This window comes from Vulpes lagopus, chromosome 10 (genome assembly GCF_018345385.1).
Source record: "Vulpes lagopus strain Blue_001 chromosome 10, ASM1834538v1, whole genome shotgun sequence".
Lineage (NCBI taxonomy): Eukaryota > Metazoa > Chordata > Mammalia > Carnivora > Canidae > Vulpes > Vulpes lagopus.
Genome location: NC_054833.1, coordinates 67,711,697 through 67,737,117, shown reverse-complemented (window position 1 = coordinate 67,737,117; position 25,421 = coordinate 67,711,697). Strand labels below are relative to the sequence as shown.

The 25,421-nt window shown below is 60.6% G+C and overlaps 2 protein-coding genes across 5 annotated transcripts in view; one reads left to right on the top strand and one right to left on the bottom strand.

Moving 5' to 3' along the window:
• LLGL1 (LLGL scribble cell polarity complex component 1) overlaps positions 1–12,717 on the top strand; it is a 17,828-nt gene extending 5,111 nt beyond the window's left edge. Inside the window, exons 3-23 of one of the 3 annotated variants that reach the window (XM_041770459.1) lie at positions 634–715; positions 808–938; positions 1,959–2,117; positions 2,196–2,358; positions 2,437–2,572; positions 2,901–2,955; positions 3,121–3,275; positions 3,350–3,573; positions 3,747–3,814; positions 4,881–5,034; positions 5,109–5,213; positions 5,930–6,222; positions 6,542–6,689; positions 6,917–7,070; positions 8,974–9,269; positions 9,795–10,059; positions 10,246–10,360; positions 10,517–10,629; positions 11,105–11,225; positions 11,383–11,462; positions 12,038–12,717. In XM_041770459.1, coding sequence (XP_041626393.1) covers positions 634–715; positions 808–938; positions 1,959–2,117; positions 2,196–2,358; positions 2,437–2,572; positions 2,901–2,955; positions 3,121–3,275; positions 3,350–3,573; positions 3,747–3,814; positions 4,881–5,034; positions 5,109–5,213; positions 5,930–6,222; positions 6,542–6,689; positions 6,917–7,070; positions 8,974–9,269; positions 9,795–10,059; positions 10,246–10,360; positions 10,517–10,629; positions 11,105–11,225; positions 11,383–11,461 — 3,016 coding nt within the window. In that variant the 3' untranslated portion in view covers position 11,462; positions 12,038–12,717. Of the gene's footprint in view, positions 1–633; positions 716–807; positions 939–1,958; positions 2,118–2,195; positions 2,359–2,436; positions 2,573–2,900; positions 2,956–3,120; positions 3,276–3,349; positions 3,574–3,746; positions 3,815–4,880; positions 5,035–5,108; positions 5,214–5,929; positions 6,223–6,541; positions 6,690–6,916; positions 7,071–8,973; positions 9,270–9,794; positions 10,060–10,245; positions 10,361–10,516; positions 10,630–11,104; positions 11,226–11,382; positions 11,829–12,037 lie in introns of those variants that run through there. The other 2 variants (XM_041770461.1, XM_041770460.1) reach the window with 2 other exon arrangements.
• Positions 12,679–25,421, bottom strand: FLII (FLII actin remodeling protein). 2 transcript variants are annotated; one of them, XM_041770457.1, is made up of 30 exons: positions 25,267–25,421; positions 23,532–23,642; positions 23,146–23,217; positions 21,986–22,066; positions 21,585–21,670; positions 21,298–21,459; positions 21,019–21,122; positions 20,501–20,676; positions 20,252–20,409; positions 19,510–19,594; positions 18,961–19,108; positions 18,670–18,806; positions 18,259–18,471; positions 17,806–17,985; positions 17,124–17,206; positions 16,929–17,003; positions 16,610–16,693; positions 16,344–16,515; positions 15,724–15,828; positions 15,447–15,638; positions 15,001–15,189; positions 14,776–14,915; positions 14,414–14,660; positions 14,121–14,275; positions 13,979–14,039; positions 13,750–13,878; positions 13,558–13,664; positions 13,356–13,461; positions 13,201–13,266; positions 12,679–13,115 (listed from the first exon to the last, which is right to left on the bottom strand). In XM_041770457.1, the coding sequence occupies exons 1-30, from the start codon at positions 25,327–25,329 to the stop codon at positions 12,981–12,983; spliced, it is 3,822 nt and encodes a 1,273-aa protein (XP_041626391.1). In that variant the 5' UTR covers positions 25,330–25,421; the 3' UTR covers positions 12,679–12,980. The 2 variants fall into 2 exon arrangements, with proteins under 2 accessions (XP_041626391.1, XP_041626392.1); XM_041770458.1 differs by having other exon boundaries at positions 18,670–18,803.

The following is a 25,421-nucleotide window of genomic DNA, read 5'->3' as shown; positions in this document are numbered from 1 at the left end:
CCTGGAGCTGCTGTGACTCTGGTGCTGGCACCTGGCACTTGAGGCAGCTCACCCACCCTTTCCAAGCCTCTGTGTATTGTCTGTGAAATGGGCAGGCCGAAGCCTCTCCCCGGTCACAGTGGGGGCCACTGGCTGCCTGCCCTGGAGGGAGGTTGGTTTCCTTGTCCATAACTGGAGGCAGCCTGGACTCTCCTCTGCCCCAGGCTTCTGTGCCCAGGCCTGGCCTGGCCCCTCTGCCTGTGTGCTCCCAACCTGTGGGGCCTAGCTCTTATGCACATTGGAGACATACTAGGCTGACACAGAGCAGGACACTGACCATGTGCCAGGCCTGGGCCAAGTGTGCTAGCTGTTTTTATTCTCACTTGCCCTGCATCAGTCCTACAAGGTGAGAGTGGGGCTCACCAGCCTATCCTACAGATGAGGAAGTGAAGGTCACACAGCAGCACCAACTTGCAGGAGCAGAGCAAAGCCTGCGCTTAGGGCCTGAGGATATCTTGTGGGTACAAGGCAGTGCTTTCTGGAGGAGGGGTCCCATCTGGACCTCAGAGGGCTGGGCTGGCTGGGACCTGTTGGAATGGCTCTTGGGAAGGAGGATCTCCGGTGTCTGCTTCTGTCCTTGACCTGTGCATGCAGCTATGGTGCACCTGGTGTGGAGTTCACTGGCCTACACCGGGACACAGCCACCGTCACCCAGATGCACTTCCTACCCGGCCAGGTGAGCCTCTACCCTTGCCCACTCCCACAGCCCCCACACCCTCCCCACCCCAGCCCAGCCCAGCCCAGGCTCGGTCTCTGCTCATCCCCCAGGGCCGCCTGCTAACTCTGTTGGATGATAGCAGCCTTCACCTCTGGGAGATTGTCCACCACCATGGCTGCGCCCACCTGGAGGAAGCACTCAGCTTCCAGCCACCTAGTCGGCCGGGCTTTGACAGTGCCAGGTACTGGAGGACTTGACTGGGGACCTGCTGCCGGGCATGGGGGTGTGGACGTGGTTGGAGTCAGCCTTGCAGAGGCACCGTGGGCACACAAAGCTGCCCCTGTGCTAGAGTTCAGGGTGAAGAGTACATTGAGCTGGGCCTGATCTTGGAGAAATGTGCCACATGGATGTGGCGGGTGTTAAATAGGGGGCTCTGGCTGAGTCTGAGGTGAGCATGTAGTGTCCATGCTCCAGTGACCACTGGGGCCTTTTAACAGTTGGGGCTGGGGCAACAGGCCATAGTGTGTGTAGCTGGATGGGCAGGTTTGGGGGCAAGGAGGGTCCCACCAGGCTGTGAAGGTGCCAGCAGGACACTGTAGGGGAGTGGAGTGGGCCTGGCCCCCCGATGGGCATGTCCCTGGCCCTGCTGGCCCTTGCCAAAGCGGTCAGAGTAGCTTCCGGATTTCTGTACGGCCTCAGTGGGAGGCTTGTCCTGTCCCTGCTGGGGGCTGGGTGATACCCCCCCACACATCCAGCTCTCACGGCCGGGGGGGGGTGGACTCAGCCAGGGGTGCTGCGCCCACTCCTGCCCCAGGGCTGCTCTTTCAGCATCTGCATTCAGGGTCAGTTGAGCCCTCCTGCAAAATCAGGGAGTCCTCCGTGGGCTGGTGACTGGGGTTCCTGGGTGGGACTCGGGAGGGTCATGTGTGTCCTGGTGCCCGTGATCCTGGCCCAGGCACTGGCCTAGTTCCTGCCTTCCCCTTCTGGTGCGTGGGAGGGGCTTGGGAGCCTGTCTCCAAGACCTGGGGAACCTATTTTTATCCCTCTACTTCCCAACATCCTGATGAATAATTGAGTGAGCTAATTACGATGCCCGTAGCCGCCACCATTGCCTTTCTGGTGCGCCAGCCCACTTGATCATTGGGCCTCTGTGAGCACGCAGGGGCCCTAAGGAGCTACCAGAAGCAGCCCAGCCCCCTCCACCACTCCTCAGCAGGTGGATGGGCTTGGGCCCTCACCTGCCTCCCCTCATCCTCTGCAGTGGTCCGCTCAGCCTCGCCCGTGTCACAGTGGTCCTGCTGGTGGCGGCTGGTGACATGGCAGCCCTGGGCACCGAGGGCGGCAGCATCTTCTTCCTGGACGTTCCCACCTTGACGCTGCTTGAGGGGCAGACTCTTGCCCCGGATGAGGTTCTTCGAAGGTGAGAGGCAGGTGGACTTCCCAGCAGCCACTTGGTGCCTGGGTGGTGCCCTGCCAGCTAACCTGAGCCCCTCTGCAGCGTGCCAGATGACTACCGGTGTGGAAAGGCACTGGGCCCTGTGGAGTCACTCCAAGGACATCTGCAGGACCCCACCAGGATCCTCATCGGCTACAGCCGGGGCCTGCTGGTCATCTGGAACCAGGCGGCGCAGTGCGCAGACCGAGTCTTCCTGGGCAACCAGGTACATGGAGGAGGCCAGCATGGTAGCCGAGGCCCCCTGCTCCTGCCCCTGCTCACACTCACCCCCTCTGCCCTGCAGCAGCTGGAAAGCCTGTGCTGGGAACGCAGTGGCCGCACACTGGTCAGCTCGCACAGCGACGGCAGCTACGCCGTCTGGTCAGTAGACGCCGGCGACTCCCCGATGACACAGCCCACAGTAGCCACCACACCCTACGGTGAGTGCCAGAGAGTCCGAGGGCAGCCGCTGCCACCTGAGCATGAGGCTGACTGGTCCCCCCAAGCTCAGGCACTTGGGGCTGCCTGGCCCTGGTGGGGGTGTCCAGGAGGACTTGTGGAAGGGGGCAGTGCCACCGGATCCTCAAAGGTGAGACTGCTGGGGGTTCACGGTGGGTCAGTGGGCCTTCCCCTTGGGGACTCAGGAAGCAGCTGTGAGGTGGGAAGTGATGGAGGCAGAATAGGAACGGGAAAACCTTGAAGGAATGGGACACGGGGCCCTCTTGGTACTGGTGAACGAGTGAGCCTGACACTGTCCCACTCCTCCAGGCCCCTTCCCCTGCAAAGCCATTAACAAGATTCTGTGGCGAAACTGTGAATCTGGGTAGGTGGGGAGCCGGTTCTCAGGTACGGGTTGGGAGGTCATGTCTACGGGGGGGGGGGGGGGGGGCTCTGGGACACAGGGCTGTCCTGCGTTACCCACCCTGGGTTAGGTAGTGGGCACCTGGGGCCTGGGGGGGTTCACATGGCTCCATTACCTGCCATGCAGGGACCACTTCATCATCTTCAGTGGCGGCATGCCCCGTGCCAGCTATGGGGACCGCCACTGCGTGAGCGTGCTCCGAGCCGAGACTCTGGTGACGCTGGACTTTACCTCCCGCATCATTGACTTCTTCACAGTGCACAGCACACGGCCTGAGGACGGTGTGTGCCCTGTCCCTCCCTGCCCTGTGCCCCGTGCCTCCTGCAGCTGGGCTCACCTAGTTCTCATCCCGCAGAGTTTGACGAACCCCAAGCCCTGGCCGTGCTGCTTGAGGAGGAGCTGGTGGTGCTCGACCTGCAGACGCCTGGCTGGCCTGCCGTGCCTGCTCCATACCTAGCCCCACTGCACTCGTCTGCCATCACCTGCTCGGCACACGTTGCCAACGTCCCCGCCAAGCTGTGGGCCCGCATTGTGAGTGCTGGCGAGCAGCAGAGTCCACAGCCTGCCTCCAGCACCTTGGTATGTGCCAGGGTCCCCTGCAGGGCCGGGGCCTGGGGAGGGAGGATGGCCCTGGCAGCGCCCAGGCACAGGCCCAGAGGTGGGGTTTCAGAAGCACTTTGGGCCCTGGGTGCCAAGTCCAGGGTGAGGAAAAGGCATTTGTCCTGACCTTCCACTTCTGTGTATCTGCCCAGAGCTGGCCCATCACTGGGGGCCGGAACCTGGCCCAGGAGCCATCACAGCGAGGGCTACTGCTGACCGGGTAGGCAGACACGTGTGCTCCGTGGCGAGCACAGGTGTGACGTGTGTGTGTGTGTGTGTGTGGGCAGATGGGGCCTGATGCGGCCTGCACAGGTGCGGGAGAGCCCATTCTGGGCCTGATGGGTACTGCCCTGCCCAGTGACTCGGGCCCTGCCCCTGGTGGGGTCAGGCCATCCCTCTCCTGCAGGGTGGATTGGGATGAAGCCGCCCTGGGCCCTGGGTTAATAAGGCCCCGCCCTGCCCTGCCTTTTGGTCTAAAATTGAGCTCCACCCACCCAGCCTGCCCTGGGACCGGAAAATCTGGGCTGGCCCACGCTGATCTGCCCAGGGCAGGTGCTGGAGAGCCCATCCTGGGCCTGGCGGGCGCTGACGTGCCCCAGTGACTCAGGCCCTGACTTCCTGCCCTGCCCTGCCCCTGCTGCCTGCCTGTGCCGGGACCCTCAGGCCTCTGACTCCAGTGTCCCCTCCCTTGCTGGAGAAATCCTAATCATGGCTTCCAGTGCTTCTGGAGGTGTCCCAACCAGCCCCAGAGACTCATGCACCTTTTCACACGCTGGCTCTGGGCTTCCACTACCGCCCAAAGGCCTCTGACGTGGGCTCTGCAGCTGTGTCCTGAGGCTGCACCCCCAGATTTGTCTGCTCCTGCCCCCCACTTCCCCTCCCTGCTTCCTCCCAGCCTCCCCAGGCTTCCTGCTGCTCTGCCTACATGGCTGCCTCATGCCCCAGCTGATCCTTCTGCTCTGTGGCTAACTCCCGATCACCTTTTCTGGATGCGCCTGTAGTCCTCTCTTCCCTGCATTATCTCTTCTACCATCTTCTGCTCGTCACACTGGTGATTATTTCCACCTTTTCACCCTGTTTGAGAGGCCCAGGTGCATGTGGTCTGGCATACAGTAGGCGCTCGGTGTGTGTTTGCTCTTTACAGTAGATGCCTCCTGTTTGCTGTGTGCAGTGGGAGTCTGGTCCGTGCTTGGCATCTGCAGTAGGTGCTCAGTGAGTGGTTGTTGGATGAGTGGATGTGGGGTGCAAGGGGCCCCAGACTGGGCCTAACATCACCTTTCCTGCAGCCATGAGGATGGCACCGTGCGGTTCTGGGATGCCTCAGGTGTGGCACTGCGGCCACTCTACAAGTTAAGCACAGCTGGCCTCTTCCAGACAGATTGCGAGCACGCCGACAGCCTGGCCCAGGCCACCGAGGATGACTGGCCGCCCTTTCGCAAGGTGGGCCCCTCCCCTAGCCCTGGGGAGTCTGGCCCCAGCTCTGCCCCGTGTCATCTCCCCATCCCGCCCCCCAGGTGGGCTGCTTCGACCCCTATAGTGACGATCCTCGGCTTGGGGTGCAGAAGGTGGCACTCTGCAAGTACACGGCCCAGATGGTGGTAGCTGGCACTGCAGGCCAGGTAAGGTGGAGGTGTCATCCAGGTTGGGGTCTCAGAGAGCTTTCTGGAGGAAGTGGGCCTGACCCAGATGGTCTGGTGGAGCAGGAGGGGGACCATCATGGCCAAAAGCCCAGAGATGGAAATGGGGCTCCAGGTGGGGATGGCTGGGGTGAGGCCAGCCAGGGAGGTGGAACCTACTAGGGGGTCTTGAGGGCTAGACTCTGGTTGTTAGGGAACCATGGAGGGTTGGGGCTGGAGTTGAGAGCCCAAATATTAGGTGAGCTTTGGGGAAGTGGGGTCACTGCTATGCTTCCAGCACTCACATGGTACATAGGTGCTCAGTAGGGACTCATCGTTAGTTGTGAGGCAGGCTAACGGGGAGTCCTTTGCTTCAGAGGCCAATGGGCCTTGGTTACTGCTGTGCCACTGGCACTTGTGCATTATACAGGAGGTGCTCAGTGTCTGCTTATTACTAAATGAAGACAGGCATGGGGGTAGGGGGCATATTTTGCTGCTAGACGGCAAAGCAGTGGGTCTTGGTTACCGTGTTTCCCAGTGCTTAGTGAAGACCCTAGTATACAGTAGGCAGCCAATAAGTGCTTTTTAAGCAGATGAACTGGAGACCGTACTGGGACCACCCTGGCAAGGACTTTGCAGTATGAGGTAGGGCCTAGGTGGTCTAATACCATCGTCCTCCTTGCTGACCCTGCCCCTACCCCACCCCACCATGGGCTCAGGTGCTGGTGCTGGAGCTAAGTGATGTGCCATCGGAGCAGGCAGTCAGCGTGGCCAGTGTGGACCTCCTCCAGGACCGAGAGGGCTTCACGTGGAAGGGCCATGAGCGGCTGAGTCCACGCACGGGGCCGCTGCCGTGGCCTGCTGGCTTCCAGCCCCGGGTGCTGGTTCAGTGCCTGCCACCGGCTGCTGTGACAGCCGTCACGCTCCATGCCGAGTGGAGCCTCGTGGCCTTTGGCACCAGTCATGGCTTTGGCCTCTTTGACTATCAGCGCAGGAGCCCTGTGCTGGCCAGGTGTGTGGGGGACGGGCCCAGCCTTCTGTGGGAACCCTGGTGTTTCCCTGCAACTGTTGGGGCCTCGATCTCCCCTTCTAAGCTCTCATATGGTAAAGATAGGGTGACCTGAAGCCCCCTTCCCCCTTGGCGGCTCCGTCCTTATGGGAAGTGTCACTGGTAGAGTTTTAAACCCCTCCCCCACCCCACCCCTGCCAAGCTGCTGGGTTGCAGGACAGCCACACAGGACCTCTGGTTCCTGAACCATGGGGCCAACGGGAGCACAGTGGCTGCTCCAGGAGTCTGCTCTGTGGCCCAGCTGGTACCTTCCTGCCCACAGGTGCACACTACACCCCAACGACTCCCTGGCCATGGAGGGGCCACTGTCTCGGGTGAAGTCCCTCAAGAAGTCTTTGCGCCAGTCTTTCCGGCGCATCCGCAAAAGCCGAGTCTCGGGCAAGAAGCGGGCCACTAGTGCCACCAGCAAGGTGAGCTGGGGCCAGCCTGCCCCGGGTGCCGCCTGTCTACCTCTCAGGGCTGGGCAGAGCAACAGAGCTGGGCACCGGCCCTGGCCTTGGCCCCAAGCCTGGTGTCCACTCCCCATAGTTGCTCTGGCCAGGCTGATCAAGAGGGTGCCGGGCTGCTGGGCACCAGGTTGCATGGGCGCAGGCAAGGTGTTGGGAAGGCGGCGTCCTGGAGGCCACTGCCTCTCCAGTTGCAGGAGGCCAATGCGCAGCTGGCTGAGCAGGCCTGCCCCCACGATGTGGAGATGACCCCAGTGCAGCGCCGCATTGAGCCCCGCTCCGCCGACGACTCCCTCTCTGGCGTCGTCCGCTGCCTCTACTTCGCTGACACGTTTCTTCGAGATGGTGAGATGGGGAGGATGCACTGGGGAGATGAGCCTTGGTTGGCCATCTAGGAGATACGGGGAGGGGGTGGGACCGGGCCTTATGGGAGGGTAGGGAAGCCTCCACATGCCACACTGAACTGGCTCCCCAAATAGTCCCTGACCCCCAGAATTACCATGTGTGTGGGGCTGGTGAGGGAGCCTGGTGGGCCTCTGAGATCTGAAGAGGGAGAGGGAGCCCAAGATCTGAGGGAGGGGCATGCAAGGGTCAGCCTCACTGAGGAACCGGCTTTGCCCCTGAGGGCTGGGAGCCTCCGCAGGGTCCTCTATAGACTGCTGTGGCCTGGTTTATTGACTGATTCGCTGATCAGTTTTTAACTTGTGTAACAGAATTTCAGCCATACTCAAAAATAGGAGTCCATCACCCTGCACATCCGGCCTGATGCCCCCAGCCATCTGCTACTGTCACACCATCCCCACCTCATGCTCCATTGTCTATCTTGCTGGAGTGTTGTATAGATTTTATTTATTTATTCATGAGAGACACAGAGAGAGAGGCAGAGACACAGGCAGAGGGAGAAACAAGCTCCCTTTGGGACTCGATCTCAGGACCCTGGGTTCACGCCCTAAGCCGAAGGCAGATGCTCAATCACTGAGCCACCCAGGCATCCCTTGCTGGAGTATTTTAAATGAAAACCTTTGAGGACTTGAGTGTGTGTCCAATAGGCATAATCCACAGCCAGGGCACCCACATCGTTACCTCGTGGAACCAATGTTGATCCCAGTCCTGCTTTGTCCACGGTGGCTTTCTCCATTCGTCTCAAAAATGCCTTTTTAGGGCAGCCCTGGTGGCGCAGCGGTTTAGCACTGCCTGCAGCCCGGGGTATGATCCTGGAGATCCAGGATTGAGTCCCACATCAGATTCCCTGCATGGAGCCTGCTTCTCCCTCTGCCTGTGTCTCTGCCTCTCTCTGTGTGTGTGTCTCTATGAATATAAATAAAAATCTTTTAAAAATTTTTATTAAATGCCTTTTTATAGTAGATGTCGGGTCAGCATCTAGTCAGGTGGCCCTTGACCTCACTGAGACAACAACTTCCAGTCCCTGAGTCTGAGAGGGGCACACCCTCCTCCTGGTTTATTTGTATCTTGGGGATCCTCTGTCCAGTGGATCTTCTCACCAGCTAGACTTGGTAGCCCTAGGCCTTTACCTTGGTCCACTGTCCCTGCAAAAAGGCTGATGGGGTGCAGCTTCCCAGGTGGCTGCCTGTCATGGGTCCAGGCGGCATGATGAGTTGCTGACTCTTCCCTGGGGTTTGGCTCCCCCTGACGGTTGTTGCTATGGCTGTCAGTTTATCAAGGGCACACGCAGCACTGACTAATGGCTCCCTCGCATTCAGTTCTGATTCTGCATTGAAGGACCTACCCCAAGTTTCAGCTCACACAGGGAAAGCTGACCAGACAGCATCAGGCCTCAGGTCATTTCAGCCCAGGCCCAAGGGCTCCATGTCTGGCCGCAAGGTGGGAAGCATCCTTAGGTGTGGGCCGTGGCCGCTAGAGCACATCTACAGGGTGAAGGTGGTTCCCAGTTGGTCAGTGAACTGGCGATGGCACCTGATAGAGGGGGCAGGAGTTAGGGCTGTGTGACAGACCCCTGTAACCAAGTTGGGGGTTGAGGGTGCAGCAGGATGGGCTTGGAGAGGTCAAGGTATAACTGGGGTGCCTGTTGACATCTTCGAGATGTCCTGGAGGCCCTTCCCTCTTCTGCCAGAGGGCTGTATCCATAGAGAAGGTGCCTCAGGGCCCAAGGCTGGCCGAGGTTCTAGGAAGGCATGGGCTGGGAGAGTGGTTCTGGAGCATCAGGAATGGAGGGGAGGAACGGGTGTCATGTGGCTGACAGCCTGCCTCACCTGCCGTTGTCCCACAGCGGCCCACCATGGCCCCACCATGTGGGCAGGCACCAACTCGGGCTCTGTGTTTGCCTACGCTCTGGAAGTGCCGGCGGCAGCGGCGGGGGGCGAGAAGCGAGCTGAGAGGGCAGTGGAGGCCGTGCTGGGCAAGGAGGTGCAGCTGATGCACCGTGCGCCCGTGGTGGCCATCGCTGTGCTGGATGGGCGTGGCCGCCCGCTGCCTGAGCCCTATGAGGCCTCTCGGGATCTGGCACAGGCCCCTGACATGCAAGGTGGTCATGCTGTGCTCATCGCATCTGAGGAGCAGTTCAAGGTAAGCCATCGTGGAGACCCTGCAGGCTCCCCCTTCGGAGGCCATGGGACCCTCTAGAAAGTGCCCTGTTTATATCCCCTACGTGCTGAGACCCCTCCCTCCCACCCCCAGACACCCCTAGCTAGCCGAAATGCCCCCTGGAGAATCCCAATGCTCCCTCAGCTGGCTGCATATCCTCGGGACCCTCCTGCCTCCCTGAGTCCCCACCAGGGCCCTCTGAGCGCTCCGCAGGGCTCTGCCTGATTCCTGTCATGCTCTGAATGGATACCATCCACCTCACCCTTAAAACCCAGTGTGACTGGTTTGGCCACAGCTGGTGGGGCCCTGAGAGGTTTCTGGGAGCAGCATGAATGCTAGGTGGACTGTGAGGAAAGGGTGGCTCGGGGCGGGAGGGTGCCCGGGCAGAGGCAGCCATGTGGCCAGGGGTGCAGGCCCACCTGGCAGGCTGGGTTCAGGGTGGAGGCTGCTGCTTGCGTCCAGAATAGCCTCTGCCAGGCTCCGCTCACTGGCCTCTCCTGCTGCCAGGTATTCACACTACCTAAGGTGAGCGCCAAGACCAAGTTCAAGCTGACGGCCCACGAGGGCTGTCGCGTACGCAAGGTGGCGCTTGCCACGTTTGCCAGCGTGGCCTGCGAGGACTATGCTGAGACCTGCCTGGCCTGCCTCACGAACCTGGGCGACGTGCATGTGTTCTCAGTGCCTGGCCTGCGGCCCCAGGTGCACTATGCCTGCATTCGGAAGGAGGACATTAGTGGCATCGCCTCTTGCGTCTTCACGCGCCACGGCCAGGGTGAGGCGCAGCCTTCCTGGGGTGGGGGCCTCAGAGGGACTGGGAGAGCTGCTAGGGCATGTCAGTGGGGAGGGGGCCCCTCAGGCGGGTGTGGGACTGGCTGGCCTAGGCCCAGGAACAGGCCGCTGGAGGCTGTGGTTGGAGCCCACCTCTTCACTGCACCCCACTCCTTGTTTGCCAACCCAGGTTTTTACCTGATTTCTCCGTCGGAGTTTGAACGCTTCTCTCTGAGTGCCCGGAATATCACAGAGCCGCTCTGCTCTCTGGACATTAGCTGGCCTCGAGATACCACCCGCGCCAGGTGCATGGCGGGTGCAGCCCAAAGGCCTGTCTCTAGGGCTGGTCATATCCCCAGGCCCAACCTCCCTGCTTGCACTCCTCTCTGATCCTGGGGCCTGGGAGAGGGTGGGCAGGTTCTGGCACTCCTGTGGCCCCCATAATGGTCATGTCTCTGCAGCTATAGGCTCCGAGAGTCACCCAAGCTGAGCCAGGCTAATGGGACCCCAGGCATCGTCCTGGCCCCACAGAGCCGCAATGGAAGCCCAGATCCTGGCCACAGCAGGAGAGCTGGTAAGGGGGACTGGGTGGGAGAGGAAGGCGGCAGGACACCCACACAGCTCCACCCACAGACATGGGGCAAGGCTCTGTTAGGAGGCAGCAGCCCGGGGATCCCTGGGTGGCTCCACGGTTTGGCGCCTGCCTTTGGTCTAGGGCGCGATCCTGGAGTCCCGGGATTGAGTCCCGCTTCGGGCTCTCGGCATGGAGCCTGCTTCTCCCTCTGCCTGTGTCTCTGCCTCTCTCTCTCTGTGTCTATCATAAATAAATAAATAAACCTTTAAAAAAAAAAAAAAGGCAGCAGCCCTACCACGGCTGGAAGCCCTGGGTAGGGCAGGCCAGGTGGGAGAGGGCCGGAGGTCAGGTTGTCATCCCAAACCTCACGGTGGGCTAGGTTTGGGTCCGGAGCCTCAGGTCGCCAGGGGCGGGAGGTGAAGGGCACAGGGTGCCTAGGGGTCTGGGCAGGGGCCTAACCACTTCCTCTGTGCAGACACCCCAGAGCCACCTGAGGCCATGCTCTCGCCCATGTCCGTTGACTCGGCCACCAGTGCCGACACCACACTGGATACGACAGGGGACGTCACAGTGGAGGACGTGAAGGATTTCTTGGGGTGAGGCAGGTGGACGGGCGGGTCCACAGGAGGGGCTCCCCTGGCTTCCCAGCCTCCCTCTCACACCCTCTGGCCTTCCTTCCGTTGGAGCTGGGCATGGAGGCCTGAGGGAAGGCCACATTACCGGACCCTCTGATCACTGCCCCCCACCCCCTAGCTCTTCAGAGGAATCAGAGAAGAATCTGAGGAATCTGGCAGAGGATGAGGCTCGAGCTTGCGCCATCCTGATCAAATGAGGTGCTGCACGATTTAGGGGCTCTGGATCTACCTGGTCCTTACTGTTCGACAGCCTTGATTTTCATACTTGAGTCTTAGAAAAACAAGGCTGGCCTGTCAGCCTCTGGGTATCACGGGTGGTGGTTGGAATCAGGCCAGAGCAAACCACTTAGAAGTGGCAGCAGCTTGGGGCGGGGGGCTGGTTTGGCTAGCCCATTTTGCAGAGATCACCCAGGCTCCGGTGGTCAGGTCTGGCCAGGTGAGCCCAGGAAGTGGGGCCTGGATCTGGGGTCTGCATCTGGGGCCCATAGGTCTGCTCCACTATTTTTTGGCTGTCTGGTGCTCCTACCCATGCAGCCTGGCCCTGCACGGAGCTCAGGCACCCCAGCTCCTGCTTTGTCTTCCTGGGCCATGCCCTAATCTCAGTGGGCTGAAATGTGGTCAGTGCCTAGATTCTGAAAGCCCGCCTCTGGCTGTCACTGCAGGACCCTTGCCCCTGAAAGGGTGGAAGCAGAGTGGTGGCACCCCTGCAGCCAGGCTATCTGCCCATTTGGGCCTCCTGGCTTTCTCCGACCCCTCCTCTCCTCCTTTACCAGGAAGGCCAAAACTATTTGGCTACCAGATGCCCTGCTCAGAGCTGGGACCCAGGACCCCTGGCCCCTTCGCATAGACCCACACCTGCTAATCTTTGGCCTCCAGCGGGACCTTCCCACCCTGACCCCAGGGCGGGCCGGGGCCGGCCCGTGAGCCTGGGACTCAGCCCTGAGCCTCTGGGACAGATTCACAATGGCCCCTCCTATAGGCAGTTGGCTACCTAGAGGCCAGGTGCCACTGGGAGAGGACAGCTGGGGCTGGCAAGCCCATGCCACCTCCCACTCAACACACCGTCCTTCCCCACTCTCTTTGCAAAGAATATTTTTCTAACGCCTGAGCCAGGCTGGACAGGCATTTCTAAAACTATTTTGGTACTTGTTCCTGGGCCAGCACCCACCCCCACCCCCCAGTCTGTTGCATGAATGCACGTGTGTGTGCGTATGTGACTGGGAGCTCTGCTGGGCATCCATGACTGGGGTCCAGTCAGGTATGTGTGAGAGTGAGAGAGTGTGTGTGTGTGTGTGTGTGTGTGTGTGTGTTGGGGGGGGTCAGTCAGGATTGGTTTCCCTGTAGACTGTACCTTGAGTTTTTTTTTCCTGTCATTTTGTTAAAATTAGCGCTGTTTTAATATTAAAAATACTGATTTTTAATATTGAAAATAAAAGCATTTAATATCTCTTTAAAAGCAACCACATTGCTTTCTCTCTCGTTGGATGGGGCATCACACATAAGCTTACCCTGGAGGGACTCCCAACTGCCCAGACCCTGGAGGGCATGGGTCAGGGTCTCCCCGCTGGTGCTGCTTGGGCTGTGCTGCTGGGGACTGTGGCACTGGGGGTTAGGGGGGGTGGCCAGAGCAGGGCCGTGGAGGAACCGAGGCCCCTCCTCGCTCTTGCCCCGAGCTCAGGGCTGCGTCAGGGACACCGCAGGCAGGCAGTGGCTGCCCTAGGCCAGAGATTTGCGGAAGGTGCTCCAGGCATGGAAGCAGCGGGTGAAGGCGTGCTGCTCGTTGCCCTTGCGGACCAGGCGCAGGCGGCGGGGTTGTTCGTGCTCTTTGGATCGCATGTGCTGGATGTATACCTGGCCAGTGGGATGAGGCGTGAGCCAAGGGCAGTCTTTGCGGCCCACCAGACCCAGCCTTGGCCCTCCTCACCACCCGGCTCACCTGGCAGGCCTTTAGACTCAGTTTGATCTCCACCTGGCTTGTCTGGGTCCCCACCCACATGTAGACCTATGGGGACAGCAGGGCAGATGGTCTCAAGGGGGCCTCAGCTCCCCATCTGCTGGGGGGTGGGCTCCCTGAACAGGGAGGAGCCTCACCTCTTGGCCATTGTCCAGCAGCATGATGTCATCATCTGCCAGGTCATCCTGGCAGAAGTCTGAGCACTTCTCCGTCACTGCGAAGTAGCCCTTCTCGTTGGAGCACCTGGAGGTCGAGGGGCAGGGAGAGGCTATGAGTGTCACACACGGGTGCCGGGACCCAGGAGGAAGTGCGGGGAAAGGGTCTGGGCCCCCGCCTCACCGGAAGAGCCGCGTATGCTTCATGTACTCGGCGTCATCGTCATAAGGCTTCTGTGCCCCAATGCCTACCCAAAAGAAGTTCTCGGGCTCCTCGCCTTCATTGATGACCTGCAGGAAAGGGTCTGTCAGGCTCAGGGCCCTGGTCTGCCCCTGCCCAGTGACTGCCCACCTACCTACCACCTGCCCTGGTCACCTGCTTGCTGTAGGAGGTGTCAAACATGGTGTTCAGGATATCTTCCGCCAGCTTGGCCTCGTCTGGGTCCGACGCCCGGCCCACCCACGCATATACGATGCCCTGGTTGTCTTCGCTCTCAAAGGGAACCTGACCGGAGAGCCGGGGGTTCAGTACTGGCCAGCCCATTGCCCACAGCCCACAACCCACCACCCTGCTCCACAGTCCCTGGCCACACCCACAACTTCACCTTGAGAATGAAACAGAACTCGGAGTTGAGGAGGCCGGAATCAGTGTTGATCTGGATGCACCTGGGGAGTGGGAGTGTCAGCAAGGAGTCACTGCTGGCCATTGCCCCCAACCCCATCTGCCCCCCTCCCCAAGCTAGGCACCGGGTGCAGAGGGCGCTGCCATTGGTGCGAATCTGGTAGAGACTGGGTTGCAAGGTGCCCTGAGCCGCCTTCCTCTTGCCCCGATGGATGATGAACTTTCTCTTGAAATGGGACAGGAACTTGGGATTCTCCTGCTGCTGTGTCATGCGCACCACCTGTGGGTATGGAGATGTTAGGGGCCCCTCCCTGGACTAGACCCCCTGCCCCTTGGGCCACACCTCCCCCAGGTCTGGGTCCCTCGCCAGAGGTGGTGGAGGCATGGCCTGAAGCTGGGCGGGGCATGGCAGGCACACCTCTAGCTTGCCGGGGAAGAGGCTCTCAAACTTCTTCTGCAGGCTGAAGGTGAAGGTGAGCCAGCCCATGTTGGAGGCTTCCCGGCCCTGCCAGAAGTACACGATGCACTGGAAATCCTCCTCGGGCTGCTTCTCCTCTGCCTCAGCTGCTGCCTCCTCACCTTCTTTGCCCTCTGCTCCTGCTTTTTCCTCCTCCTTCTCTTCCTTTTTCTCCTCCTCCTCCTCATACTCCACAGGGACCCAGTACCTGGGGGGTTAGAGGGCAGTAAGCAGGGGGTTGGGGGGTGTGTGTGTGTGGGGACACGACTAGAGCCCACTAGCCTCAGGGGTTGGGCTGGGTGACAGGTGCTCTGTGGTGGCACCTGCAGAGGAAGACGTAGCAGTCTTGTGTGTAGAAGTGGCCGAACTCCTCCTCCGGCAGCCTTGCGAACTTCTTGCCCTCCAGCACAAAGCCCTCCATGCCGTCCAGATCCTCGTTCCACTCCTCCATCAGCTGCTCGGCCTGCATGTGACAGCCTCTAGTCAGAGGGCAGAGGGCAGGGACCCTCAGGAGTCCCCCTCCCGCCTCGTCCCGGGCCCCCCCCTACCTCCGCCAGCGCCATGGGCGGCTGTCGTGGCAGGAACAGCGCGGTGAGGTCAGCCTTCATCTGATCTTTCTTCTCAGCGTCTCGCTTCACCTTCCCAGTGAGTCCCGGGCCCTGCAGCACAGCCTCCGCGTTGCGTGTATAGTCCACTGTCAACACATCGTCCCAGTTCTTGAACTTGGCCTTGAATACCTGCCCAGAGGGAGGAAATGATACCCAGAAAGGCTTGGGGCGGGGCCTGGAGGTGCAGGGCGGAGCCTAGTGCCAGAGGGGGCGGGGCCTGACTGGCTGAGGGGAAGAGCCCAGGGGCGGGCCTAGTGGCCAAGGGGGCGGGGCGGGGCGGGGGCGGGGGCAGGGCCTGGCCTGGCACCCAGGGCCGGCCTAATGGCAGCTGGGACCGGGCTGGGGACCTGGGGACCGGCCCGTGTAGGGGAGGCCGCACTCCGCACCTGCGCCTCTGTGCCCTCGAGACTGCGGCTGACCGAGGCGTGGCGGGGCCTGTGCAGCATCCCACACAGCTCCTGGCCCAGCTTGAGGGCAGCGGCGCGCACCAGGCGTGGGGACTTACGGCCCAGCCAGATGAACACGTCGGACCAACAGTCCAGGATGTATACGCAGCGCGTGTCCAGTAGGCTCTGCAGCTGTGAGGAAAAGACTAGAGGTCAACGCTGATGCCCGGACCCCACGGGAGGACCCCCGGCCCCCGCCTCCCTCCGTGTGCCTTACCAGCCTCATCCTCGGCAGCAGTTCCACCTTGGGACGGGTCTTATGTTCCACAGAGAGCTTGTAGTTGATCTGTGGCAGCTCCAGATAGCCCAGGCCCAGGCCCACCTGGCAGCAGGAATGGGTAGGCGTGCCAGGGGAAGGCCTGGGGGGGGGGACAGGAGCCCCCCCCACCAGCCCCCCTCTACCCCAGAGTCTGGCCCTTTCCCTGCTGTGTGTGCTCAGGACCACTGCCTGCTCCCCTTTGGACCTCAGTTTCCTCCTTCCACCAATGTTTTAAGGACACTGTCAGTGGAAAGGATTTTAAATGAGGCTTTCTTTCCCTGCCTACCCTCTCCAGATCCTTACTGTCATTTCTAACTCTTTAACTGTCCCTTTCTTGCTTGCAACACCCTTGGGGGATTCCTGTCACCTACAGAATTAAGGTCAGCTTCTCAGGCCTGGCACCCAGGCACTTTGCAGCCTCCCTCCTGGGAACACACATTCTAGCAGGACTTCTCTCGGCCTTCTCAGAGCACTTAGAGCCTCTAGACCGCGGCTCTGGCGATTTTCTGTCCAGAAGGGGGCACCCGCTCCCCACCAGAATCCAGGCAAGGAGCACTGCCACCAACACCACAGCTCACCTTGTACAGCTTGGGCTGAGGTGGCCAGAAGTCATCAGGCACGTGCTTCTTGATCTCAGAGGGCTCCCCGCCCAGTGCCTCCCAGAACTCTGGAGGCTCCTGACCTTGCACCAGCAGGGTGATCTCTGCTTTCCCTTTCCGTTCATTCTTGTTAATTTTCTCCGCAAAGAGCCTTGGGGGGAAGGGTATGCAAAGCCCTTAATGAGTTCCCATGTCTCTTCTTAGGTAACAGTGTGTGCATAAAATACCCCACCGTGTCCTCATACCTGGCCTTGGTAGTGCTACTCAGCGTGGCCTGGGCCCCCCGCCACACATAAATGTCCAGCCCTCGATCCAGCAGGAAGACAAACCTGGACAGGAGGGGCAGGAGGGGCAGCAATGGACACGGGCAGCGACTGCCCTTGTGCCTATGACCCTGCCCTAAATCCCTCATTATGGGTTTCAGCCCCCTTGGTGGTCTTTCCATGCTCGAGACGGGGTTAAAAGGGTTGCTGGAAGGCCTCTTCTTGAACCCAAACCTGTCCCCCACTAGTAGGGAGGAAGTGTGGGCTCAAGCCCTCCCCCGCCTCTAGTCATGGGGGCTACCTTGGGTCCAGGGAGGCCCCCTTGAGAGGCACAGGCTCCAACTTGATGTTCTTTTTTCCATACACACGGTACATCCTGGGGGCGAGATCAAGAGTGAATGGGGCAGGGACATCGGGCAGGATCACCAAGGGGCTGGTTCCTCCAATCCTTCCTAGTTGAGTCCAGGTCAGGACCACCACCCAAAAGCCCCCTCACCTGGTGACATAGTGTGTGTCCTCCACAGTGTAGAAGCCACTGGCTGTTCCACCCTCAATGTAGGAGATGTCATTGTCAAATACCTGTGTGTGAGGGTGCGGGCCTTCATCAGTGTGCTACCCCTCCCCCCACCAGATACCACCTGTCAGGATAGAGTTGTGGACAGATGCATCAAGTGCTACAAATCTGTGATGGAGTTATGAAAAAAAAAAAAAAAAAGAATGAGACCTGTGTCTATAAACAAACACGTGTTAGAATGTACAAAAATGCCCATTACTCTTGTTAAGGTTTAGATACACATACAGCATGTCTAAATATGTGCACATCAGGGCATGGGACCAAGCAGGTTTATGCAAGAGGGCAAGGAGTGATTCAGTAAAATCTAGTGTGGATGGCTGTCTACAAAACCAGCTGGCCAGAGATGTCAGCACAGCTTGCTACCTGGGCACTCCGTGGGCCCTGCCCCTTGGCACCCAGTTGGCGGCCCCACCCCCTAGGCGCTATTGGTCCCAGCTCCTCCATCTCCCTTTGGGCTCCCCACCTTTGGCCGTGTCTAGCTCTCCTGACCCTGCTGTCTGCCTTAGGTCTCAACCCCTGCCACCTTTGGCCTCAGCCTGGTATGCCAGCGGTCTTAGCCCCGCCCCCCGCAGGGGCCCCGCCCCGCCCCCCTTCCCGCGGGCACCTGCAGGAACTCCTCGCTCTCATCGCCCATCTCCTCCCGCACAGTGCGGCACTCGGCCCCCAGGTAGTTGCGCAGGTTCACGGCATGGATGGCAGAGCAAGCCTTCTTGTCCAGGGTGGCCTCCCCACCAATCCAGTAGTAGATCTCCCAGTTCAGAGAGCCGCTGTCATCCAGAAAGGTCTGGGGGCGGGGCACAGGCCATGTCAGCTCTTGCCAGGGCATCCTGGCTTCCCAGCTCACCCCAGAGAGGACCCTGGAACTGCCACAGACCCCAACCCCAGGGCGGGTTGCACTGCTTCACCTCTGCCTGGGCCACCCCATCCCGCCTCCTCTGCACGGTCCTCTCCTTCCCACCTCGCCTCAGTGAACAGAAGTGTGGAGTTGGGGGTCCTGAGCCATCTAAGATAAGGTCACTGGGGGTCATGTAGCCCCCAACAACACACCGATCCTCACCTTGAGCACAATGTAGCAGTCAGCCTCATAGAACTTGCCATGGAAGGCTTCCTCCACCAGCACAGGCACAAAGTTCTCGATCTGCCAGATGGTCAGACCAGGCAGCTGGCCCACATCCTCCGTGAAAAACTCAGAGTAGTCAAGGCGCGGCTTCTCCAGGCCCTGGTCCCAGCGCCGTGTCTTGCCCCCAGGGGCTCGGGCGTCAGTACTCTCCTGGAGTCACAGTCACAAAGCATGGCTTGCCTCTACGTGGCCACTCAGTCTGGCCTCTTTATTTGCTACCCACCTCAGGGCCTTTGCATGGGCTATTCTCACTACCCGGGATCCACTCTCCCTCTTGGCCTGGGTCACACAATCTGTCGTAAGCAGAGTCCAGGGACATTTGCCCGTCCCAGCCCCTGCCTGGCTTACCTCCTGCTTTTTGTTCTTCTCCTGGGCCACGTCTGACATGCCCTTCAGCACCTGCTTAGCCTGGTCATCCTGGGCTGAGTCCTTACGCCTCCGGAGCCGCATCTTGCGAGCCAGGGGGTCCTTGGGCCCACTTCCTGCTTGGGGATGGAGTAAATGGTTGGGCCCTGGTCGGGCGTCCAGCCAACCAGGGGCCAACCCAGCGCCCCAGGATCCAGAAGCTGTGTTTCGCACTCCATTTACAGATGGCTAAGCTGAGGCCCCAAGCACCCCAGCCAGACTTGCTCTGCTTACCAGCTGCTGCCGCAGCCACTGTAGCAGGAGAAGCACCTGCCAGCCGCAGCTGGTTCTGCAGCGAGAAGTCGATGTTGTACCACTCGGCTGCACGGTCCGCGGGCTTGGGAGGCATGACCAGGCTGGGGTTCTCCCGCACGTCCAGGACCTGCCTCGTGCGGCAAGCAGAAGAGGCAGTGAGCCCAGGATCTACCCCCCAATCACCCCAACCCGGGTTTCTTGCTCTTTGCAACCAGGCTCCTAGGCTCTTATCCCGGCTCTGCAGCCACCCCAGAGGGCTTCAGTTTTCTTTTCCCCCTGTGAAGTGTGATCTTGCAGGCCGGGTGTGGGGCTTGAATGATGCTGTTGAGCATGGTCTGGACATGGGAAGTGGTTGGCCTTCTTCCTTCTGTGGCACTGGCACCCCTCCAGGGGGCTCTGCTGGGTCCCCCCCCCCCCCCTACTCCATTGACACTGCTTTGTTTGGTTTTTCCTGAGAGGCCGTGGTCACCTCCAGCCTCCCCACCAGGCCCACCCACTCCCTGCACGCTGGCCCTGGCCTGTCCGGACCTCGATCTCTGTCAGGAAGTGGATGGCCTCCGGCAGGGTCACCAGGCGGTTCTTGTTCAGGACGAGTTTCCTCAGCTTTGTGCATCTGTGAGGACAGATGAGGTCAGGTGGGGGGAGGGAGGAAGCAGGGAGACTTCCAGTCTTGGAGATGGGGAGCAGGTGGGGCCAGAGGAACTGAGGCACCCAGCTCATTAAGGCCCCAGTGGGTTCAGACAGGCCGAGAAAGGCAGGAGAGGCTGCAACAGCTACAACAGGGGGCTCCTCACAGCGAAGCATGTGGGAAGGACTTTTAGTGACTTCTAGGGAATGTTTTTCAAAGGGGCTACCTGCAGAAATAAAGGTCCCTGGATATGAACTACAAGACCCTAAACATTCTGTCCTCTAATTAGCCTGGAAGCCAGTGACGGAGGGATCCTCTGTGCTCTGCCTGAAGGACTTCTCAGAGTCTTGAGGAGGCCATGCCAGTGGACACTGTGGCCTCCAGAGGGAGATGCAGATGGTGCCATGTCCCAAATTCATGTGGCAGTGGGACCCCTCTAGCCTCATCCCCATCCACGTGTGGGAAGACGCGGGGTACCCACCCTGGGAATTGCTGTCACACACTGTGTGAGCTTTAGCCACAAAACCAAGTTAACCCATCCATCTTGCACGACATGCAGAGGTCGCAAGGTGGGTTGTGGCTACGATGCTGGGGTCTTCAGTACCGTAAGCCCCCACCACCCGCCCCCACTCGCCTCAGCACCTGCACAGGCTCTCAGGGATCAGCTCCAGGTTGTTGTTGGCGGCCATGAATTCCTCCAAGCTGGCCAGCTTGCCGATGCCTGAAGGCAGCCCATCGAAATCCAGCTTGTTGGAGTTCAGGTACAGCTTCTTCAGCTTGGTTAGCTTGCAAATGGCAGACTAGAGGCGAGACAGGGGTGTGGGAGTCAGGGGCAGGAGCCGGGTGGCTCATCCCCCTCCCCCTCCCGGGGGGCGGGTTGCCTGGACATACAGGCAGCGAGGTGAGCTGGTTACGGGATAGGTTCAGTGTCTCCACGTGCACCCACTGGTCAATGCATAGGGACAGCTCCGAGATCTGGTTGCTGCTGAGGTTGAGGCGCCGCAGGCTGGGGAGGGTGTACAGGCACTCGGGCACCCGTGTCAGGTCATTGCAGGACAGGTCCACATCTGGGATACAGGGAAGGGGCACATGCATGAGCAGGGGCCCCCATAGTCAGGTCCAGGAGCAGGAATCCTAATGTGAGCCCCTCCTCTACTGTCTTTGGGCTCTGTGGCCTTAAGCAAGTGACTTAATCTCTGAACCTCAGTTTCTCCATTTGGAAAAACTTCCTCACACTGGTGGGTCTGGGCATAAAGCCAAAGCTCGTAAGTGGGTGTCAGCACTAGTTGTCACGATGAAAGAAATAACCGTCATGTAACTGCATCCTTTCCCCTCTGGGAGGTGGTCAGGACCAGAAACAAGGAACCCCAAGGAACCAAAGCCCAGGATGCCACCCTGGGACTGCCAACCTGCGAGGTTGCTCAGGCCCTCCAGGCTGGTGGGGAGGTTGCTTTGGGTACGCTGCGTGTTCCTCAGGTGTAGGGTCTGCAGGGCCATGAGAGCCGGGAGCTGCCTGTGGGGAGACGTGGGCGCTCAGGCCAGAGGCGGGCCTGAGAGCACAGGGCTGAGAGGGGCCAAGGGGATGGGGTCAGGGTGGCCACGGCCCACACAGGAGTGTTGGGGCATTGTGGAGGGCCGGAACTCTGGGGGAATTGAGGGACTGGGCCAGATGCCCCAGGGAGGCCCACCGGAGCTGTGCGTGCAGCAGCGGGTTCCCATTGAGCACAAGCGTCTGCAGGTGCACCAGGCGGCGCATCTGTGGGGGCAAGCTCTCCAGGCGGTTCTCGCTGAGGTCCAGGTACAGCAGGTCAGTGAGGTTGATGAAGAGCTGGTTGGGGATGGTGTCGATGCTGCGGGTGGATGGGAGTGAGGCAGGCAGGGGTTCTGGGTGCCAGATGCAAGGCTCCCAGGCCCAGTACCCCACCCACCATATTGCAACCCGTACCCCCTCGCCCCTGCCCCCGCGCACAGGTACCTGTTGTGGCTGAGGTTCAGCACCAGCATGTTCTTGGCATTCTCCAGCTCCCGCGGGCACTCTGTCAGCTGGTTGTAGCTCAAATCCTGGGTAGAAACAGGGAGGCCAAGTCAGGGGTATTGGGGCCAGTGCCAGCCTGCCAGGCCTCCGCTGGCCTTGGGGATCAGGTGGAGCACTGAGCAAGGAGTGGAGGAAGGGGTTTCAGAGCCAAAGGGAGAAAGCCAAGACCCTAAGAGAAGGGATGCCTAAGTTAGGGATCTGACTTCGTGAGTGACCTTGGGTGAGGCACATTGCACCTCAGTTTCTCCATCTGCAACATGACATGGTATAACGGTGGCTGCGGGGACCACCATGATAGATGAAGGCTGACAGGTAGGCCAGATGCATGGGTAACCACTAACCAGAACTGAGAGGTCGTCTAGCTTGAAGATGTCATCGGGGACTCCGGAATTCTTCAGGCTGTTGGCTCGAGCCACGATGGCCTGTGAATAAACCATGGGGGCCCATGATTTCTGGCTTCCACCCCTGGGAGCAGCAGAGAGATGAGGGAAGGATACCGCCTCAGGAAGCCCAACAGAAGACCAAGGGCTGTCCCTTCCTGGCCTTTGCTCACTGTCCCTCCACCTGGCAAGCTCTTCCTGGTTTCCTGATGAGATCCTATTCATACCTCAAAGCCCAGCTCAAATGTGCCCCAGGGACCAGCACAGGATCCCCAAGGAACCTGTTCTGACCAAATAATCCCTCCTCTTCCCAATTCCAGAGGGCAAGATAAGGGGGCAGCTCTGAGACACAGTATGGACATAGGGCAAGTCTGTTTTCTATCCTCTCAGGGCTGGCATGTCAGGCTATAGAAGTGCGGAAAGTCTCAGGGGCAGAGAGGACAGGCCACAGTGCCACGACTGCAAGCACCAACACGGCTGCTGCCATCTGTGCAGTGCCAACCACAGAGGGGCAACAGGACCACCCTGACCACCTATCTACAGGGCCAAACTCCACTCTACCCCAGTTCTACCACTGCCTGCCTCGGGCAAGTAACCTTGGACCAGTGACCTAGCTCTATGGCCTAGTGTCTTCATCTGGGAACTTGGTAAGGGTCTGGATTCTATGGAAAAACCCACGAGGAAGAGTTGGATACCAGCTCGGCTGGTATCAACTGTTATTACAGTACCTGTTGTCTAAAAACAGGTGAGAGTTTGGGTTTTTTACCCGCTGTCCCCATGCATTACTCACCGCAGGGCATTATGGTATCCCCTCCCCTTTAGGAACAGGGCCCTGAGGGGATCCCTGGGTGGCTCAGCGGTTTAGCGCCTGCCTTTGGCCCAGGGCGTGATCCTGGAGTCCCGGGATCGAGTCCCACATCGGGCTCCCAAGCATGGAGCCTGCTTCTCCCTCTGCCTGTGTCTGTGCCTCTCTCAATAAATAAAATCTTTAAAAAAAAAAAAAAAAAAAAAAAAAGCACGGGGCCCTGAGTCTGAGGCAGGATGGGCAGAGATGCTGGCCCTGCCTAGGGTCTGGCCCTGCCCTCACACCCCCAAGCTCAACGGCCAGTGGTAGCACTCACCCTCAGTGACGGCAGGCTGGACAGCTCCCCGTGAAGCGTGGTCAGGTTGTTGTGGCTCACAGACAAGTGCTCCTGAGTAAGACAGGGGAGCAGAGGCTCAGCAGTGTGGGTAGGGTGCCTACAGGGGCCCCATCTGCCACCAAAACCTTGCACCATCCAGGGGGCCCTTAGCCACATAGGCCCACTCCCCCTCTTGCAGCCTCCCTCCCTCACACAGCCAGTCTTTCCTTATACACCTCCTGGGACAGGGTGCTCCCTCCCTATCTGCTAGCTCTGTTTATGGCTGTCAGCGGCTTCTCTCACGTCATTTGCCTTCTATGCAAGCTCTGCCCAACTGGCCCAGCCCCATCCACAGGAACCCTCCCCAACTGTCCAAAGCCCCTTACCAGCTTCTGCAGGGCAGCCAACTCCTCTGGCAGATAGCAGAGGCCGGTGCGGTTCAGCTTCAGCCACCGCAGACTGGTCATGGCCTTGACATTCTCAGGGAAGTAGCCACCCTGGGGGTGTGTCACAGTGAGACTGGTCTGAGCAACGGGCGCTCCTGCTCTACTACCCTCTGTGGCCCCCATACCCATGGGAGCCTTGGGAGAACAACAGAGCCACCTCTCACCAGCTGTGCACCCCTGGGCAGGTCACTTTGCCACTCTGTGCCTCAACTTCAGCAATGTAACAGGGCTTACAAAAGCCCCTCATGACAAAAATGTGAAGACATACTAATAATCAAGGTGACTGTTGGCCTAATGTCTGTCTCTTATTGAATTCTGAGCCCTGAGGGGGCCAGGTCGGACCTGGCTTGTTCCAGGGGACATCCCCAGGGCCCGGAGGTGTGGTTAGCTTGGCTCAAATGCCCTTGTGTGCCATTCCAGGCCCCACCTAGGCCTCCAGAGATGGGGTACCCCTGAGCCTCCACCAAGGCCCTGGCCCCGCCCCACCCAGCCATCAGCATACCAGCCATTCTTGGTGTGAGGCTCCAGTTCCCCATCCGCACAGGCACTGCCTCACTCGTGTCTTCGTGAGCCTCTGAATGCCCCCCTCAGTCCCCTTAGCCTTACAACGGGCAGTTTGAGGCGCCTTTGGCTGGTGTCCCCGGCCCCCTACAGCCACATTCCCTGCTGGTGACTCTGGAGAGGTCGATTGGGACCCCAGGTAAGGATGGCAGCGATGGGGACAGAGGAGAGTGGTGTGGCCACCTGGGCACAGTGTCAGAAGTGTGTGTACACGTGGGGAAATGCAGGAAGGGCCTTCTTGCCTCCTCCGTGAGGGCCCGGCCCCCACCCCTGCAGACGCAGCCGGACACTACCAGGAGCCCCCCCCCCCCCCCCCCCCCCCCGTCTGCTCCCCTGCCCACCCTGCCCCCAGGCTGCCGTTCCCTGGGCGGGGCCACCTCTCACTTCACTGCTGCCCCGCCTCCTTTGGTCACCAGCACTGCCCTGCTCCTTCCTGACCCTCTAGAACCGCCTCACCTGCCCTGTGGCCCTAGTCTACCAGTCCCGCAGCTGCTCAGGCCACCGTCAGCCGAGGCCATGCACCTGCCCCAGAGTCCCCAAAGGGGTTACTAGGCAGCCCCCCCTCCACCGGATGAGAAAACCCGGGCTCCGAGAGGGGAAGTGACTTGCCCAAGACTACACAGGATGGGGTGGCGGCGGCAGGCTCGGGGCCGCGATGAGTGTGCTCCAGACCCGCCCCCGACCGACAGCCGGTAGCAAGGCCGGCCCTGAGTCAGGGCCTGGCTGGGCGTGTGACCTCAGAGGGGCGGGGACGGAGGGCGCGGAGGGCGGGAGCAGCTCGCAGACCCCCCAGGCCAGTCTGCGGCGCGGGCGGGGCCCGGCCCCCCGGAGGGGGGCGCGCGGGGGCCCCCAGCCCACACTCCCCGCGCCGCTGCGCGCCCGGCCGCCCGCCCGGCCCCCTCCCGCCCGTGTCTTCCCGCGCGGGCCGCAGCGGACGCGTCGGGGGGCCGTTCCGGGCGGGGCCGCGAGCACCGGGGCAGCCCCCCTTCCCTCCCGCGGTCCCGGGCGGCGCGGGGCCGGGCGCGGGCGGGACAGGAAGCGGGGAGCGGCGCGGGCCCGGGCGGAAGACACCGCCTGGAGGGAGGCCGGCCCCGCGCCCTGACGGCCCGCTCACCTTGAAGTCGTTGCCGCTCAGGTCCACGCCGCGCACGAACGGCAGCACCCCGGTGGCCTCCATGGCGCCGCTCTCGCTGCCGGGCCGGCGGGCGCGGGGGGCGGCGGGGCGAGCCGGGGGCTGGGCCGACGCCGGCCCCGCCCCTTTAACCCGCC

Bases quoted from the DNA above. Each gene is read 5' to 3' on its own strand.
- FLII (XM_041770457.1), bottom strand. From the start codon at position 25,329: ATGGAGGCCACCGGGGTGCTGCCGTTCGTGCGCGGCGTGGACCTGAGC. The intron at 21,671-21,985 runs GTTAGTGGTTAC...GTTTCTACCCAG, and splicing joins TAGACGACCTCTCAGTTCTG to GATTTGAGCTACAACCAGCT. The intron at 14,916-15,000 runs GTAGGGGGGGGC...TGTCACATGCAG, and splicing joins CGCCCATGGCGCTGGCGGAG to GCCGAGCAGCTGATGGAGGA.